Here is a 16,850-nt window from a genome sequence, read left to right as displayed (position 1 = left end):
TTGTTTATCAAAAACATTTTTCAGTTGTGACTCTGAATAACTGAACCAGTGTTTTTAAAATTCATGGTTTTACAGAGGTTTATGTTTTTTCACTGTATTACCATGAGTATAAGGTCTTTATTCTCATATTTTTTTATACAATATGCATACCTGTGTGCATTTGTTAAGCAATCATTTCCTGGTGTTCCCTTGTGTTGATGTTAAATAAGTTATTAAAAAATAAATTTTTAATAGCAGTATCACTTTCATTTATTGAAAGCTAGCTATAGATTTTTCATGCAGGATATTGCTGTTGTTATGCCAGTCTACCCCCTGCTGGCTGCACAGTAGTATTAATTAAATTACCATATGAAAAAAACAGCTGATTTATTAGGGAGCTAGATTTATAGCAAACAGGCAAGGTGAAAAAAATGGTGTAGAAGATATCTAGAAAAATATCTTCGGAAAAATAGAGTTGTGATGGAATGGAGGAGTGTTCATTATCACGAATAGACTAGTTGATGAAGTTGTTTGGGGTGTGTTCATAACATGTGCTTTGATATAGGAAGCTTCCTCACGTGCTGTTGTGTTCATTTAATAGGACACCTTTATGACTTGGCAAGCCTACAGTTTAAAGCATAGCCCATGCCAAAATAGATGCTATGTAGATGTAGTGACAGCTGCCATAGGATTACTTGGTATGCTATTATTATTACTACAACAACAGCAATGTAAGAGTGTAACTACACAGAATGCTTATCACAGAATCACAGAATATGTTGAGTTGGAAGGATCATCCACAAGGATCATTGAGGCCAGCCCTTAGGACCATCCCCAGGAGTCACACCATGTGCCTGAGAGTATCATCCAAACACTTCTTGAACTCTGTCAGGCTTGGTGCTGTGACCACTGCCCTGGGGAGCCTGTTCCAGTGCCCAACCACCCTCTGGGTGAAGAACCTTTTTCTAATAACCAACCTAAACCTCTCCTGACATAACTTCATGACCATCATCGTTGCCCTCTTTTAGATGCTCTCTAATAGCTTAAAAGCTCACCTTTTATTTGGGATGTTTTTTAATCTGAAAGCAAGGCTCACTGGAACTAGTTAAATACAACACTAATGCAGATCTTTTACATATATTACATGTTACTGGTCTTAAACATTGTAGTTTATCCAGTTACAAGGTTTGAAGCGGTTCCTCAGCTCTCCCTTTTTTTCTCTTTAATAGAAGTACAGTTTGATACTATGAAATCAGTCAGGTGATTAAAAGAGAAATGAGCATTATTTCTTGTTGCTTTCTCAGTTCCATATGGTTTATCAATGTATTTCTTGAGGTGTTGCTCTCACTGGACGTAATTTCTCGGGGAGGTGGTGGAGTCACCATCCCTCAAGGTGTCCAAGAGTCATCTGGATCTGGCACTGGGTGATGGTTTAGTGGTTTAGGGTTTACAGTGACAGTGCTGGGTAGATGGTTGGACTGGATGATCTTGTACATCTCTTCTCCCAAGCAGCTATCAGTAAGACAAGAGGGCACAGTCTTAAACTCTGCCAGAGGAGGTTTAGGTTAGATATTAGGATGAAATTCTTTACAGAGAGGGTAATCAGGCAATTGGAGTATGCTGCCCAGGGAAGTGGTGAATTCTCCATCCCTGGAGGTTTTTAAGATAAGACTGGATGTGGCACTTAGTGCCATGGTCTAGCAACCACGATGGTAGTGGATCAAGGGTTGTATTTGATCTCAGAGGTCCTTTCCAACCCAGCTGCTTCTATGATTCTATGATTCTCTTCCAACCTTGATGATTCCGTGATAATGCTCCTGCTTCCCAGGGCTGAGAAGGAAGGACGAGTTCATATGTGCAGCAGGCTGCATTCCTGCTCATACACCCAATTATGATGGTTTTGGACTTTTTTTTTTGCCAGAGTTTGTTGGTTTATGTTCAACTTGTCATCTGCAGTAATAATCCAGATAATTTTCTTAATGCTGCCATCTGGCTGTTTTTTATTTCATTTGTTTGGAGTTACTTAATCTTGTCTACAAGTAGAACCCTGCATTTGTCCCTCTGAAATTGCAACCTTTCTTTTTTTTCTGAGACCACTTCTGTAATTAGCTGAGATGATTCAGATTGCTAATCCTGTCCTGCAACGTTTCCAGCCCCTCCTAGTATTTTTATTATTTCATGTTATAGAGATCTAATTATATCAAAGTAGGTTGTTTATTAATACAAAGCCAGCACCAAATACATTTTGGTCTGGTTTATCCTCTTTACATATTTAAAACATCTCTCATTATTGCACATAATCAAAAAGCTTTAAATACTGATGCTAAAGAGAAAATATCACATAAAATTGTGCCCCTCAAGTATTTGAGACATGTCAGAAAACCCAAACCTAACTTACATTTTCTCATTATTTTATAAAACCTAAATAGAGAATAAACTATAAACATAAATCAGTAGTAGCATTACAAAAAGTCATTCTGAATCTTTTAGTATGATGAAGCTATTGCTGTGTTTTTGAAATGCAGAGATGAGGTATTTTGTACTTTTGCAGTTACAAATTAAATGGATTAACCTTTCCTGGAGTAACTCTTTTCACCGGGAAAAAAAACTAACCTAAACAAACAGAAACAAACGAACCTGAAGCCCACCAGTGTTTAACTATATATATATCTGGACGTGTTAAGAGAGGGTTCAGAGTAGATCCATGAATATTATCAGAGAGTTGGAGCACCTCTCCTATGAGGACAGGCTGAGACAGCTGGAGAAGAGAAGGCTGTGGGGACCTGCACCTCAGTGCAGCCTTCCTAAAGGGAGCTTATAAAAAGGAGAGTGACTTTTTACTTGGGCAGATAGTTTATGTGGACAAGGGGGATAGTTTTAAACTGGAGGAACAGTTTTAAACTAGAAGGGATTTAGATAGCTGTTAGAAAGAAATTCTTTACTGAGAGTGGTGAGACATTGGAATAAGTTGCCCAGAGAAGTTGTGGATGCCCCAACCCTGTAAGTGTTCAAGGCCAGATTGGATGGGACCCTGAGCAACCTGATACAGTGAAAGATTCCCTGACTGTGACAGGGAGGTTGTAACTAGGCGAGCTTTAAGATCCCTTCCCGTCCAAGCCATTCTGCGATATGCCTCTGATGAAGCTGGGACAGTATTGCCACAGACAGCTTTGCTTTTGTCAGTTACCTGCATACAGGAGCAACATTGATGGTCTTACTGTTCAGACTCGTTCAAGACCGCATGCTATTCCTTTTCCATACAGGAATGCTGACTACCTTTTTATGTGATCATAGCATGTCCATGGTTAGCTTGTAGGAGAACATCACTTTTTCTGCATTTTTAAGCGTCCAAAATAGTGAGCTTTTTTTATCCCTTCAGTCCCTATTTTTGTGCTATTTGCCACAACTGTAATGCCTTGATTGGTGGCTGATAACTCTGTCAGCTCCTTGAAGCAATGCTTTCAGTGGCAAAGCTCTTTTCTGGATCTGCCCAGTAGGTCACACTGACTGATGCCTGGGAAGCACCATCTCTTTCATATTCTAGCTGAAGTCATACTCCAGGCTGCTTCCTAACACTGCACCTTCTCAGACAACTATGAGATTTGTTTATGACTGTACATCTGACTTTGTTGTAGTTCTGTTCTGTGTGGTGCTTATACCAGGTCTAATTTCATAGCTCATGTCTGATTTCCTAGCGCTCAGTGTTCTCCTATGAAGTTATCTATCTGCCTGCTATTTGACTGTCATCCTGTTCCTTGTCAGCTATTGTAACATGGTCTGGTTTTTTTGTTTTATTTTGTTTTCCTTTTAATCTGTTCTTATTTGCAGACAATATGCTTGGTTTTAAACAGATGTTAGAGATGTGAACTCAGGATAAGAAGTGAACATGATGAAATTTGAACAGCTTTATTCATGTTCGTGCTTGCAGATTGTACATGCAAAAGATGAACTGACACCTGTAAATGGGAAGCTCTCTATTTGCATAAATATTAATATGCGGTATAGTCAAGAGTTAGTTATTATCCATGTGTGAAAATACATGGAGTTAAACAAGGACTTTGTGAAATATCAACAAATTGGTGTTTGTTGCCACTTTCATACTAGTACTGTAGAACAGACTTTTCAACCAGCTGTCACTTGTGTATATTCTTTGAGCAGTTAAAGTAGTAGGTTTGGATTTGTCTGGCTTGGCTTTGTTTCAGTTATAGTTTATTGTAAGTTAAATTAGCTTGTCTGAGATAGGCTTTGTTGCTTTTATTTTTCTAGGTGCTGTTTGCTAAATGTGACATTATACTCTGTAAAGCTATATGTGAAATACGTATTTTATAGGAAATGTTTTGTATCATCCCTACAGGAGATCTGTATTGCAAAGCATAATGAAAAGATCCAGCAGCGTCACCAGAGTGAGGAGGAGTACAAAATGCACCATACTGTTCAGCTAGTAAGTTTGAGTTTTCTGCTGTTGAGTTTAGCCTGTTGTTAATAGCGTGCATTCCTCATTATACATTTATTAGGAGAGCATTCAGAGTGATAGCTCTTTTAAAAAGATGGTGTGTATCCCTGACCTTTGCACAATGGATTTCTGTGTCATATTATGCTGGTAAGAGGAGTATATATCTGTGTTAGGATGACACTGGAATCAAGCAAGTAAAGTCCTTTAATGCTAAGTACAGTTTGAGTGATTACTGCTAGGGTAAGCTGCATGCAGTTTGTTATTGCATACACATGGATGATTCTGGACAGCTCTGAGTACAGTGGAAGGTAGGTTATATGAGTAAGGAAATTATACACATTTATTCTCAACTCTTAATAAGCTTGTTCATTGTTTTTCTTCTTTCTACACAAGAAATTACTTGAATTATGTTATATAAACGTTTAGTTCCAGCTGTATGCTCCACGATTCTCTGCATAGTCTCATCGCAGAGGATAGGCTAACTAGTCTAACCCTTACACTGAACACAGTAGACTTTATCTTAAAGAATATTCAAATTCTGGGCTTGGTCCCAGGAGCTGATATAGTATCAATATTTAATAAAGATCACTGACAAAGATACATTGAAATCTAAGTCTCTTTAATTCGGGGTTCAGTTGGATTAGTGAAAGTGATTCTGTTTCATCCTTATACATTTTTAACATTGATACATTTGTCCAGGAAGTCATCTGCATAATTTATTTTATGGAAAGGCTACTTGTCAAAGACCGTACGTATTGGAATACTCTTTCAGGAATTTAAAAAAAAATTTTTTTTTTTTTCAGTTCTTACAATAAGGCAAAGAAATTTGCTGTGCAGATTGTAGTCCATTTGTCACTCTTAAAAATAAGACTCAACAAAGCCAAAGGACTTTCTTGTCTCTCAGATACTGCAGAGGTTTAAATCATGGAGTTACCTGCTTGTATTATGTAAAGAATTATGCCAATTTTTAGATTCTGTGCGGGGTTTTTCTGTTAATAATGTGACTGAAAATTTCTAACATTATTGTAAAATAGGTTTTAAGTCACTGGTTTTCATAAAGAATTTTGAAAAGATAACCTCAGGAGAGTCCAAATTTGAAACCAAATAAGAATTGCAATTTCACTGTTTTATGTAAAAGCCAAGCGAAAATAAACAAAAACCTCAAAACAAAGAAAGAAAACCCCTTGAGTTTGCAACTACTTCAGGAAGTTTAATCTGAATGCATATGTAACATTCAGGTGTGATGATAGAACTACTCTTTCTTCTTGTTATAATCTTTATGCTTCTATTTTAACATTTTTGCCCCATTGCTCTGTTACTTTCTTTTTACTACGTGCTTCTCTTCCTCTTACCTTTTCTTGTTTCCTGTCCTTACTATTTTTCAGACATGTTCTCCTCTTTCTCTCCCTAGTGCATCTATACTTAGTTCCTTACAAATCACAGGAGTTGGCTCTTTATGAAGGACACCAGGCCACTAGCTGACTTATGAAAATGTCAGGCAGGCAGACACTGCTTTTGACTGAATGACAGTACAAAGTTCACAGAAGTGATCATAATTTTTAGTTATGAAGATGTGGATTTAAAAGTAATACTAAATACTGTGAAACTTTTAAAAATTAAAGTTGCTGTTTCTGCTCAGGGTTTTTTCTTTATAGTCAGCTCTTACATCACTTTTCCTGATAGCTTCCGAACTTGCATGCAGTGAATTTCACCATCTGTTAACTAGCTTCCATGTCCAGTAAATTTGACTAAGAAGTTAGTGTTTGTTTCAAACGTGTAGTAAATTTGATGAAGTTTTGTGAGAAAGGATGACTCGTTAAGGAGATGGATCCAAAAGAGTGTTTTCAGTAAGGTAAGATTCCTCCCCTAAAAAAACCCACAGCTGTCTTAGGTACAAGGAAGAGCTTCAAACCTTTACTTAAGTGCAATTACATTAATTCAACCTACATTAAATAATGACAGCTTAAGTTAATACAAAACTTAAATTTACTGTTGTAAATGTAAATGTGAAAACATCTACTTAATTTGCTCAGTATTGGATTAAAAACCTTGTGACACTGAGTTCTGTGATTTCTTGTACTGTGAAAATACTAATATGACTTGCTTAAAAGGTCAGCCTTGCAATTTGGACTGTCATTTTGTTCTTGAAATGAGGGAAAATGGATACCGGTTTGCTGTGTGACTAATTTATACAATTTTTAATTCAAAGGGCCTTCTCTCAGCATAACATTCTGTCACTTAGTCCAGGTATTTCTCATCTCTCAAGGCAGCAAGTCTTCCAAGTGTTCCCATTGGAGATTGAAATATTTCTTTCCTGACCTTCGTGAAACAGGAAATGTATGCTGTTTTTTAAGAGGAAGACAAAGGCCAATTTTTGAAGTTTGGAAATATGTTTATTTGAAAAGTAACTTTTTAAGTAACTCTTGACATGTAGTAGAAAAGTTACTTTAATTTTTTAAATTATGCCAAATAGAATGGTGGATGTAATATTTGCATGTCTTCCATGTATTTTCTCAGAAGCGAGATCAATTGCAAGATGAAGAGGAAAGAAAGAGCTCCTGGGTTAGTCAGGAACGACAGAAAACACTGGACAGACTTCGTTCATTTAAGCAGGTAACAGAAGAAGAGTTGTTCTTTTCTGCCAGTTTCCTTCGCAAAGCTTTCACTAATTCCAGGACTATACTATGCTTCGTTGTGCAGTTAACTGTTCTTAGGAAAATTCATAACAAAATATGGCATTGAGGATAACAGGTTCCTCTCACTGTTGCCTTCCCAGTGCCATAATAAACTTCTCTTCACTCTTACACCTATACGTTGTGACAAGACACTTAGCAAATGTTCCTAGAAGAAGTATAATCTAAATGGTAGAGCATTAGCATCTGACATACCCCTTACCACTGATTGATAGAATACCTGCCAATACCTGCCCCTTCTTATTACAATGGAAGCACCAGAAAATGGGTAGAGTGAAGGGGAATGAAGGGGAAAGAATAAGGAAAGGGCTGAAAGTGCAAGAAAACAGAGACTCTATTAATTGGTGAAGCCTTTTTTTGTTGTTGAATATATAAAAAAAGGTATGAGAAGTTTCTTTACTGGAAGGTTGTCTTGTTCGGCATACACTCCTCATGTCCTTATTGTTTGCAAGGCTCTTGAATTGCGTAACTTCTGTAAATTAAAGCAGATTTACTTATTTTAACCAGCAACTCTTCATACTTTATGTATGAAAATGCTTATATTTTTACATATTACTGCTTTAGGCCTACCACAGTTGCGTAGAATATGTTAGACCTGTCTTTCAGAAGCAGTTTAATTTTTTGCCTGAAAAGGGCTATGGACAAAACTAATATGAAAAGACAGATATTGAGGCAGCAAATTTAAGAACTAAATACTTTGAAAGTCTTAAAAAGTTTGATGTTATCAAGACATACCTTTTAAAGCAGTATGATTCACATTTAAGGCCAGTATATTAGGTCAGGGAGACTCTGACTGGTCTCACAGACCTCATACACTTTCAGAGGGAGCCATTGACTAGTGCAAGGCGGAATTTTGAATTTTAGTCTCCGGAAAAAAAAAAAAACCTTCTGGTTCTTAGAAGAAATTCTAATACCAACCCATGTATATCGCCGAGAAGACCAATCACATGCAAACTGTGGCTTAATTAAGAATAAAAATCAGGAAAATTGATTTTTTTTTTTTTAATAAAGGTGGGGATATCTTTGCCTTGATTTTATGTACAGAGCAAAATGAAAGTTATTTGTCAGAAAGGCAAAACCTAATGACAGGTACTTAAAATCTAGAATAGTTCATTGCATGTACTTACCTAATCATCAATACCTTATTCACTTTAGCGATACCCTGGGCAAGTCATACTTAAATCAACCAGACTACGGCTGGCTCATGCAAAAAGAAAATGTGCAGCCAGCTCACTGTCCTGTGTCAATCAGCCTCAATCTTTGCCAGCAACCATAAAAATCCAAGAGAAAAGTGAAGAGGTGGAATCAGAAAGTGTAGTTCAGCCTTTGCAAGTGCAGGAACCTACAAGCTTAAAACAACTTCAGGATATCTCCTTGCCTCGTAATGGTGTTACCTCTGAACTGCCCCATGTCAGCACTTCTCCACTCACCAGTAATCAGCCTCAGCCGGAGACTGTTACTGGAGAACAGCTTCCAGCCCCTTTGCCTCCACCACCTCCACCTCCACCTCCACCTTTGCCCTCCAAGGAAGATGCCACCAAATCCTTAGAGAAAAGTGACAGCTTTGTTAAACGTGTGGAGAAAGGAGTCCAGCACTCTTCTGGTGTCCCACCAGCTCATCTGTTTGATAGCAGTCAGCTAGTCAGTGCCAAGAAGAAGCTTAAGAAGACTGGTGATCTAGAGGGTTTACAGAGGAGGAAAGGTAATGTTTTAATTTCTGTGTATTTAATTTTTTGTTGCTAATTTAAAAATTGTAATGCACGTCCATTCCTCTTTTGAATTGCTCTGTAGGAAAGTGTGTGCTGTGATTTTAAGAAAGTTGTTAAATCCTTTTCAGTTGACAGATACTGGCAACTCAAACATTAGGACCTTTATGACAGTGTGGCATACTTGAGCAGTTAAAAAACACTTAAAAGACTGACTCTGTGGTATACCACATTAGATTAGATAGAAAATGGAGCTAAATGCTGTCTAAAAGAATTTTTTTGTATCTATTTACTGCCAGCACTGCGAATATTATATGCTTCACCTGAGGATGCAGTGTTTTTTTAATAACAGAGTAACAATGATTTTTCTGCAGTCCTATTGTTTATTTTACATTTTATCTTGCGATTTTGTATAAAGCACCTATTGCGCGTGCAGTTTTATATACATCATAATACGATAAATATAAAGTCAAATTACATCATCCCTCTTAAGAGTATTGTTACTGTCTGCAGCAGCACTCTACCTCTGATCTGTATCCCCTGAGATGTTCCAAGTCTCTCAGTGGCTTCAGAAGGTTGTCTGTGTATGAGAAACAAGTGCTTTACAGTCCTTCTTTCCACTCTCAAATGTGCAGTCGTATATTCTTTTATTTCTCTCTTTTCCTCATGTCTGTTCTAACTGTCCAAGCCTGTACTCTAATGGACAGAGTTTACTCATAAATGCAAAACAGGTTTTAAAAAGTGTGTTCTACAGTATAAAAAAAAACCCTGGAGATGGATATTCAGGTATAGATTTTTAAGTGCTGCACATTTTATGTTCTAGTGTATGTGAGCTATTTAAACCATTGTACTTTATTATAACACATTCTCTGGGGTGGAGATCTTGCCTCCTTATAGCTCTTCAAAGACCCAAAGCCCGTGTTTATTTCTTCAGAAAACTAGTTTCAAAATCAGGGATAAAGGAAGGATTTGCCATGAAGTATTATCTTTTACTTCTCTGTTTAATTAATTATGAAGGAAGGGAGTTTTTATAGGCATGATGTGACTAGGTGCTAATACGTTTGTGAATCCAGAGAAGCAGGAAAATGCATGCTGTTGCAGTTGTCTGTATTGCTGTTTCCCTCACTGGCATGTCATAGTAGTCATGCAGCAGGCAAAATTAGCCGTATAGTGTGAGTGATGAGAATGGATTGCACAGTCCAGTACCTGAGGTACCTAAATGCCTAAGGTAAAACTCATTACTTGAGTTTTAAAGTAAAAAAAAAAATACTTCCATTGTGTTGGATTCATTGCAGCTTATTTGATTTTCCTGATTGCAACCAGGAAAGCCACTTTTTCAAAAAGCTTTACTACCTGCCTGATAGGAAGTTAAGTGGTTACAAAAATTATTTGTCTGTATAAACCAATTTTGACCTGGTAGTAAGGAAGATAGAGGCGGAAATGGTGTTGGGGGAACCATTATACTTATGGTGAGGGACCATCACATTGATAGTATGTAGCTACTTTTTGATCTCTAGAAAATAAAAATTAAGGCTGATAAAATTTAGTAAAAATAATACTGAAGGTCTTTTGATTTACTGCAGTGAGTTCCCCAATGGATGAAGTGCTGGCTTCCTTGAAACGTGGCAGCTTTCACTTAAGAAAAGTTGAGCAGAGAAGTCTTCCTCCTTTTCCTGATGAAGATGATAGTAATAACATCTTGGCTCAGATCAGGAAAGGAGTGAAACTGAAGAAAGTGCAGAAAGATGTTTTGAGAGAATCCTTTACAATTCTGCCTGATACTGACCCTCTGACAAGGAGCATCCATGAAGCATTGCGGCGGATTAAGGAAGCATCACCTGAGTCAGAGGATGAAGAGGAGAGCTTGCCTTGCACAGACTGGGAAAATTAACCTGTAATTAAACTACATTTAAAAAAAATATTTCTGCAACAATTTTTCTATAACCATAGCAAATAAACCTCAGGTTGTTCATTTTAGGAGACGTAGTACTTATGTGACTAAACTGCTTGTCATCCAGTGTGATAAAACATACATGAATTTTGTATCACTGACTTCCCAAAGAATTTAAGGTTTATAATAAGGAAAACTTTTTTAGATAATATCTGAGCTTTTTATTGTTTGAGTACTTTTGCTGAATATTGACAGGACTGCTCCTAGAAAAAGCTCTATTTTATTTAGTAAATTTGAAGGGACAGTTCCCAGCTTACCAAAAAGCTTTAAAAAGCAGCACAATCGCTCTTGGACGCACCTTATACTTACATTTGACTTACTTCCAGCCTTATAAAAATTTGGCATGTCTGTCACTTCAAGCTGAATAACTCTTAAGTGAAGGACAGTTAAATTTGAATGCTGAACACGTTGAAATCTCATGGGTTACCCTGTGTGACTGACTTTGTGATAGCTTGGTTTCAATATGTAAAATCTCTGACTTAATTGAATTTCCAGGCTATAAACAGTAAATATACAAAAATTTAATTTATACTTCTACTATTCATATTAATTCCATGAACTTGCATTATACTATGCTAGAGTGCCTGAAAGTACAAACTTCAGCAGATGAAGTTAATGATTTCACAACAAACTAAAAATTGGCAAGAGATAAGTTTTCAAATGTATGTCTGCATCAGTAGCAAAAAGAGATTCTTGATTGCAGCAGCATACGGCACTGTTCTGCGATGGTTCTTTTCTGCTACTGGCACGTGGATGAACTTAAGTATCAGTGAAGATTCCCACTAAACTTAAAATTTGAGAAACCAGAGGTATGACAATCTGTAAAGAATTTAAAAATCTGTTTAGAAATCAAAGGCTATTTCAATAGAATGGAAGACAAATATTTGTAATCCTTGCAACACAGCTAGCAGTAGAAAACAGATAACTTTTGAATGTTCACAATCTGGCATTTCTACCCTGGTTAGTTACTACTGTAGCTGGAGAATGACTGTTGGTAAAGTGCTATAGCTGTTTAAAAACTGATTGGGAACTTAGCATATCATCTGCTGAATGTTCTTGTGTATAGGAAAGACTATGTCTCAAACTGTTCTATTGGTATGCTATTTTTAAATAATTTAAAATTTTTGAAAAGGAAGATAAATGTTGCCTTTATTTCCTCATGAACTAGCCATTAACCACCCTAATGATTTACTACTGTTTAATTATACCTTGCTCCCTCTATTCCGTACTAAATGTACTGCTAGTTTTGGAGTTGAAAATCCAGGAGTGGAGATGTACTTAACTCTTGCTGAAACTCAAAGTGAAAATAATTTTGCTTGGATATAAATATATTTGCTTGGATATATCCATGTGTACTGAAAAATCCCACTACCACAGCCCTTCAGAAATCAATTGACAACTGTAAGAAAGGACAAGTCTTGGAACTGACTTGGCTTTCTTAGTGCAATTATTCTAATTTCTTAGATAATGGACCAAATTTAAAATTTGTGATTTGACTTTATGATTTTAGTAGATCTTTTTTACTGTTTAGGATCATCTTTGCTTTTTTTTTTTTTCCCAAGATAAACAGGAATTTTCCAGGAGTGACTTTACATTTTTTCAATCTAGTTGGTTGACCTCTTAAACATTTTCTATTAGAAGTGCATTGTCTTAGAATTCTTCTGTGGTCATTGCCATACAATATGAATACACGTTTTCATCTGCTATTTGCAGGCCCATAAAACAGTTCAGAATGCAGGCTGAAAATCACTGCCATGCAGTCCCTTTAGTATGCTGGTTGTTGTCTCCTTTTTACCAGCCTATATCCTTCTGGGGTCCCATGAAATCACTTGGACCTAAAAGCAGGATGCAGTGTCAGAGTTCTGAGTGTGTGCTCCTTGGGAGTTCTTCATACATCTGGGACCTGCTTTCACTTACCAGTGTCATATTTTATTATGAAAGCAACGCTATTTTCATGCGGTGAGATTATTCAATAGATAATAGTCTCAACTGAAAAATAGTTGTACAAAACAGCCAACAGCTCAGAAAGGAAAAGCAAGCCCCTGCTATGGAAGCATGTGAAGTGATTTGGGAGAACAGAGAGGGAGACAAAACTCTTGAGAAATTCAGCTGAATAAATATTTTCCATGTAGATGAGTGTGCTTGCTTGACCAGACTGACTTAATAGAATTCATTATACAAGAATAAAATGTAATGAAAGTCTGTTGTAGAAATTGCAGACTAGTGTTCTTTTACTATAAGGTCATCCATTTAATACCGTGCTTTAAGATTGACCTACTGATTTTTAACTGGTAAGCTCTGCACATGCCAAAAACTAGCACAGAAGTTTTAGATTGAAAACAGTTATACAAAAGTGTATTGGCACATGTGTTAAAGTATATTGGCACACGTGTTGTGAACTGTGCTTAATTACATGTACATTTGTATAGGCTAAATGTAATGCAGTTATTTGCCTTAGGAACGAAGGCTAAATCTGAAACAGTGATGTATATCTATCAAGAGCCAAAAAACGTCTTGAAGCATCTGCAGGGAGTATTAACAGTGCTCCCTGAAGAGGTTTCATTAATTATTGAAGTTTGAAGACAAACTAATAGTAACTAATTCTTGCAGGAGATTTAGTCATCTGTTGTATTACCTACTCTGTAATTTAACTTCTACCTAAAGTTATGACTAACTTCCTTAAAAATAGTTTCTTCCTTACAGACACTCTAAACCACATGCAAAGATGTTGAGGCATTTTGTGTACTGAAATAGCTGAACAAGTAATACAAATATGCAGCAGCTTCTGTGTGAAAAATCCAGAAGATTACTGGTTATCAAAAGCGTCCAAAGCATATACATATGTGTGTACATAATAGTACACATAAACCACTATAGTACATTAAGAGTACTTCTAAGTAACGCAAAAACGTGGGTTCCTGTGAGTGATGGACAAAGTAACAGATAACAAGTGAGCTTTTTCTCTCTATAATCTTCTAATTGCAGTATTTTGAGCCTCTTCAAACTCTAATCTGCATTCACTGCCAGTAATACAAGAAGGCAGAAAAAAAGACCTGGTCATACTATGTGTGTTCTGGCTCCAGCGTTAGTGTGTCATTACCCTGGAAGCAACGAGAATCTTTGCTCAGTACAACACTGCTCAGTATTGCATGTTAGAATTGCCTGATATGTTGATCAAAGAATATTTGTACAGCTGTTTAGCTTTTCAGATGTTCCTTTTTCTTTTTTCCCAAACAGGTGATTGACAGCCACCGATGTGAGAAAAGAAACCCCAGTTGAAGATTACTTTTCCTCTGCATTTCTGAAAATTCAGAGCCAGCAGTTTTGACCATCAATTCCACAGGAGGCTTTTTTTGGCAAAGAAAGTCTTTCTTTGACAGATAATTCAGTATATGGAAAAAATGGCCTGAAATGTTAATTTCAGGACACTTTTTTCTTTATTTGTTCAAACAAATCCTGGTTTGGGCAGAAAGCTAAGTTGTTTAGATGTACATTTTATACTATCAAGAATGCCCAATTCTTAAGCACTTTTTATATTTGCGTTAGTAATGTGTGGCCAGGTAAGTGAGGGGGGCATTTTGAGTTGGGTGACTATGTGCTGTTAGAGTAACCTTAGGATTCTAAACCGGCTGGAAAATGTCCCCTTCACTGCACTGAATATCTCATGTGCTTGAAAATTCGAATAAATGGCTCCTGGCAGAGAAGGTTGCTGTGTAGCAGTGTGATATTCCAGAAAGAACAGAATTTCTAGTTGCACTACAGTAGCTGAAATTCAGTAACATGCAACTGAGACTTTTTTTCTTCTTAGTTTGAAGAATTGTATGTCAGTGTGAAAAGCAACAAGTGACCACAGCACAATGAGAAATAAGAATTGAATTCAGTACATATTCGAGAATGTGTTTGTTTCCATCATGATACATTTAGGAAGACATACTGCAGCACCTTTTTAGAAGGTCATTTGTAGTCTGACATCTTTTTAAAGTAGACATTTTCATGCTTTTTTAAAATAATATTTAGCTATGCTGAACCAAGTTAGTTATACTTTTATCATTTGTTATAAGAAGCAATATTTTGTAATTTCATACTTAAAAATATTTTTCTCTTTTAGTTTAAAATGGCTTTTGATTAGTCTAAGCAGCCTTCTTTAAAAAAGATCAAAGCACTTAAATGTACTGATAATTCAGTTGTGAAAATCATGCTTTTGCTGCTGGTTTTCATTATTCCCTTTAGTGGCTGCAGAAATGTTTGTATTTCATACCCAAAAGCCTACTGGCTGAAAACTGGTTCTTTTGATTGTGACTGTTTTATTTGTAAAGGAGGGCTACAACTTCCTCTGCAGTGAATACTTAGGAGTAGTCCTAAACTTCATGACTAATGGCTGCAGGCAGCTACTCTTACGATACCACAGTACCAAGAGGTATGTCAATACAAAGATACAAATAGCCTTGTACCGCTTAAAAACCTCATGTGGTATTAAAGTCAGCCCATTACACTTCTAATAAAACTGAATTTTCTCTAGAATTTTGTTTTTACTAGTGTAACATACACTGTGTTTGAGAAATACACAGTCCCTGTCCTTTGTGTAGTGTGGTCCATTCACTGTTCCTCTTTTGACAGATAAACTACTATGGGGATTTGGGTTCTTTTAAGTGGAGTTACTCATTGCTGCTGTCATGTAATGGAACATGTACTGTGTTAAAATTTATAACAGGGGATTTCATGTCTTGCCGTTTACTTACAGAAAGAGGAGCAGGAGAACTTACCTTAGCAATAGGCTGTATAACCTAAAGGAACCTCAGCTCTTGGACCCTTCAGTTGTTTTGCTGTGGCTGTCTGAAAATTAAAGCTCTGTCAAACATCTTGAAAGGATTTTCTTAACCATGTTGCCTTACTTATAAAGTTAGTGAACATTCATTTTCAAAGCACCTGCAAGCAGTGTTAATGCAGAGTTGTATTGATTTTTGCTTAATTAGTTGTCAGGTCTCTGTTTTTCAGTCATGAGATCAGCTCTGTGAAATACCTGATACTGGCTTTCCACAGGCCTAAAACTACATAGATGTATTTTTCTTAAACTGCTTCTCTGAGCTCTGAGTTACATGGTATGGATGCAAGCTGCCTAATGCTGTGTTCATGCAGCAATAGTAGCAATTTCAAAGTTCAGCATAATCATTTGACACAGCCTATACCATAATCTGTGGTGTATTTTTACTCTATATTTGTTTGTAATTTCAATCACCACACATTAAAACCAAGGTAATGAAATAAATTTTTGGCTGTAGCACAGAGCAGAACCATGATGTAGAATGGTAATTCACATTATACAATTCATCTGAAACTTAGTGCAAAATTACCAGTTGTGAATGAGCAACTTTTATATCTGTTTTTTCCTATTTTTCAGCCTGCAGTTTTATTCCTTGGCATATGCATATGGGACACTAGTAAAATTCCAAGCCGAGGAAAAATAGTGTAATTTTAAAGTATAGGTGCAGTGGTTCCCTTGCACAGCATTTGTCTGCAGTTTACCACTGTGTTGTGATTTATCTAAATAGCTCCATGCTGTACTGTAGTACAGTTTTCAGATATGTTTGCCATGTAATCTGTTATCTTTGCCTTGAAAAATGTGTGCATGATTGATAAAAAGTTACGTTTCATATTTAGCTGAAATCTTAGATTCCTGTAATAGCTTAGTCTGTATAGAAATGGAGTTCTCATATGAGCATGTATTTTATGCGCACACAAAAAGTAGTTGTTATGCTGAGCATAGCAGTATGTATCAGTTCAAAACTGCCATCTTCTCCGTGGAAAGTGAATGTTTGGTTTTTTCCATGTCCTGCTCAAAAAAAAAAAAAAATCCTGAATTTTAATCCTCCATGAGTCACTAGATGTCACAATTTCACATAATTTTCCACTTTGATATAAAAATTGTGCATATGTAGTGTACACAGGCTAATGCATAAAACTTCCATCCTTTGTAATGTGAAATTTTCCAGTTGGATGGCTACAGCACCAAATGGGGAAAGTTTATATTCACAAGAAACTTTTATGGAAATTATGACAGTCCTGCATTG

General features: G+C 36.5%; 1 protein-coding gene across 1 annotated transcript in view; it reads left to right on the top strand.

Annotated features, from left to right (window-relative positions):
• Positions 1-16,650, top strand: part of JMY (junction mediating and regulatory protein, p53 cofactor) — a 67,467-nt gene extending 50,817 nt beyond the window's left edge. Inside the window, exons 7-11 of the mRNA XM_017808084.1 lie at positions 4,334-4,420; positions 6,950-7,045; positions 8,281-8,827; positions 10,415-10,725; positions 14,020-16,650. Coding sequence (XP_017663573.1) covers positions 4,334-4,420; positions 6,950-7,045; positions 8,281-8,827; positions 10,415-10,722 — 1,038 coding nt within the window. The 3' untranslated portion in view covers positions 10,723-10,725; positions 14,020-16,650. The remainder of the gene's footprint in view (positions 1-4,333; positions 4,421-6,949; positions 7,046-8,280; positions 8,828-10,414; positions 10,726-14,019) is intronic.
• The last annotated feature ends 200 nt before the right edge of the window (positions 16,651-16,850 follow it).

Source organism: Lepidothrix coronata, unplaced genomic scaffold, assembly GCF_001604755.1.
Source record: "Lepidothrix coronata isolate B3197 unplaced genomic scaffold, Lepidothrix_coronata-1.0 Scaffold22, whole genome shotgun sequence".
Taxonomy (NCBI): Eukaryota; Metazoa; Chordata; class Aves; order Passeriformes; family Pipridae; genus Lepidothrix; species Lepidothrix coronata.
Note: the sequence above shows the minus strand (reverse complement) of the source record. Positions and strands in the feature narration are given on the sequence as shown.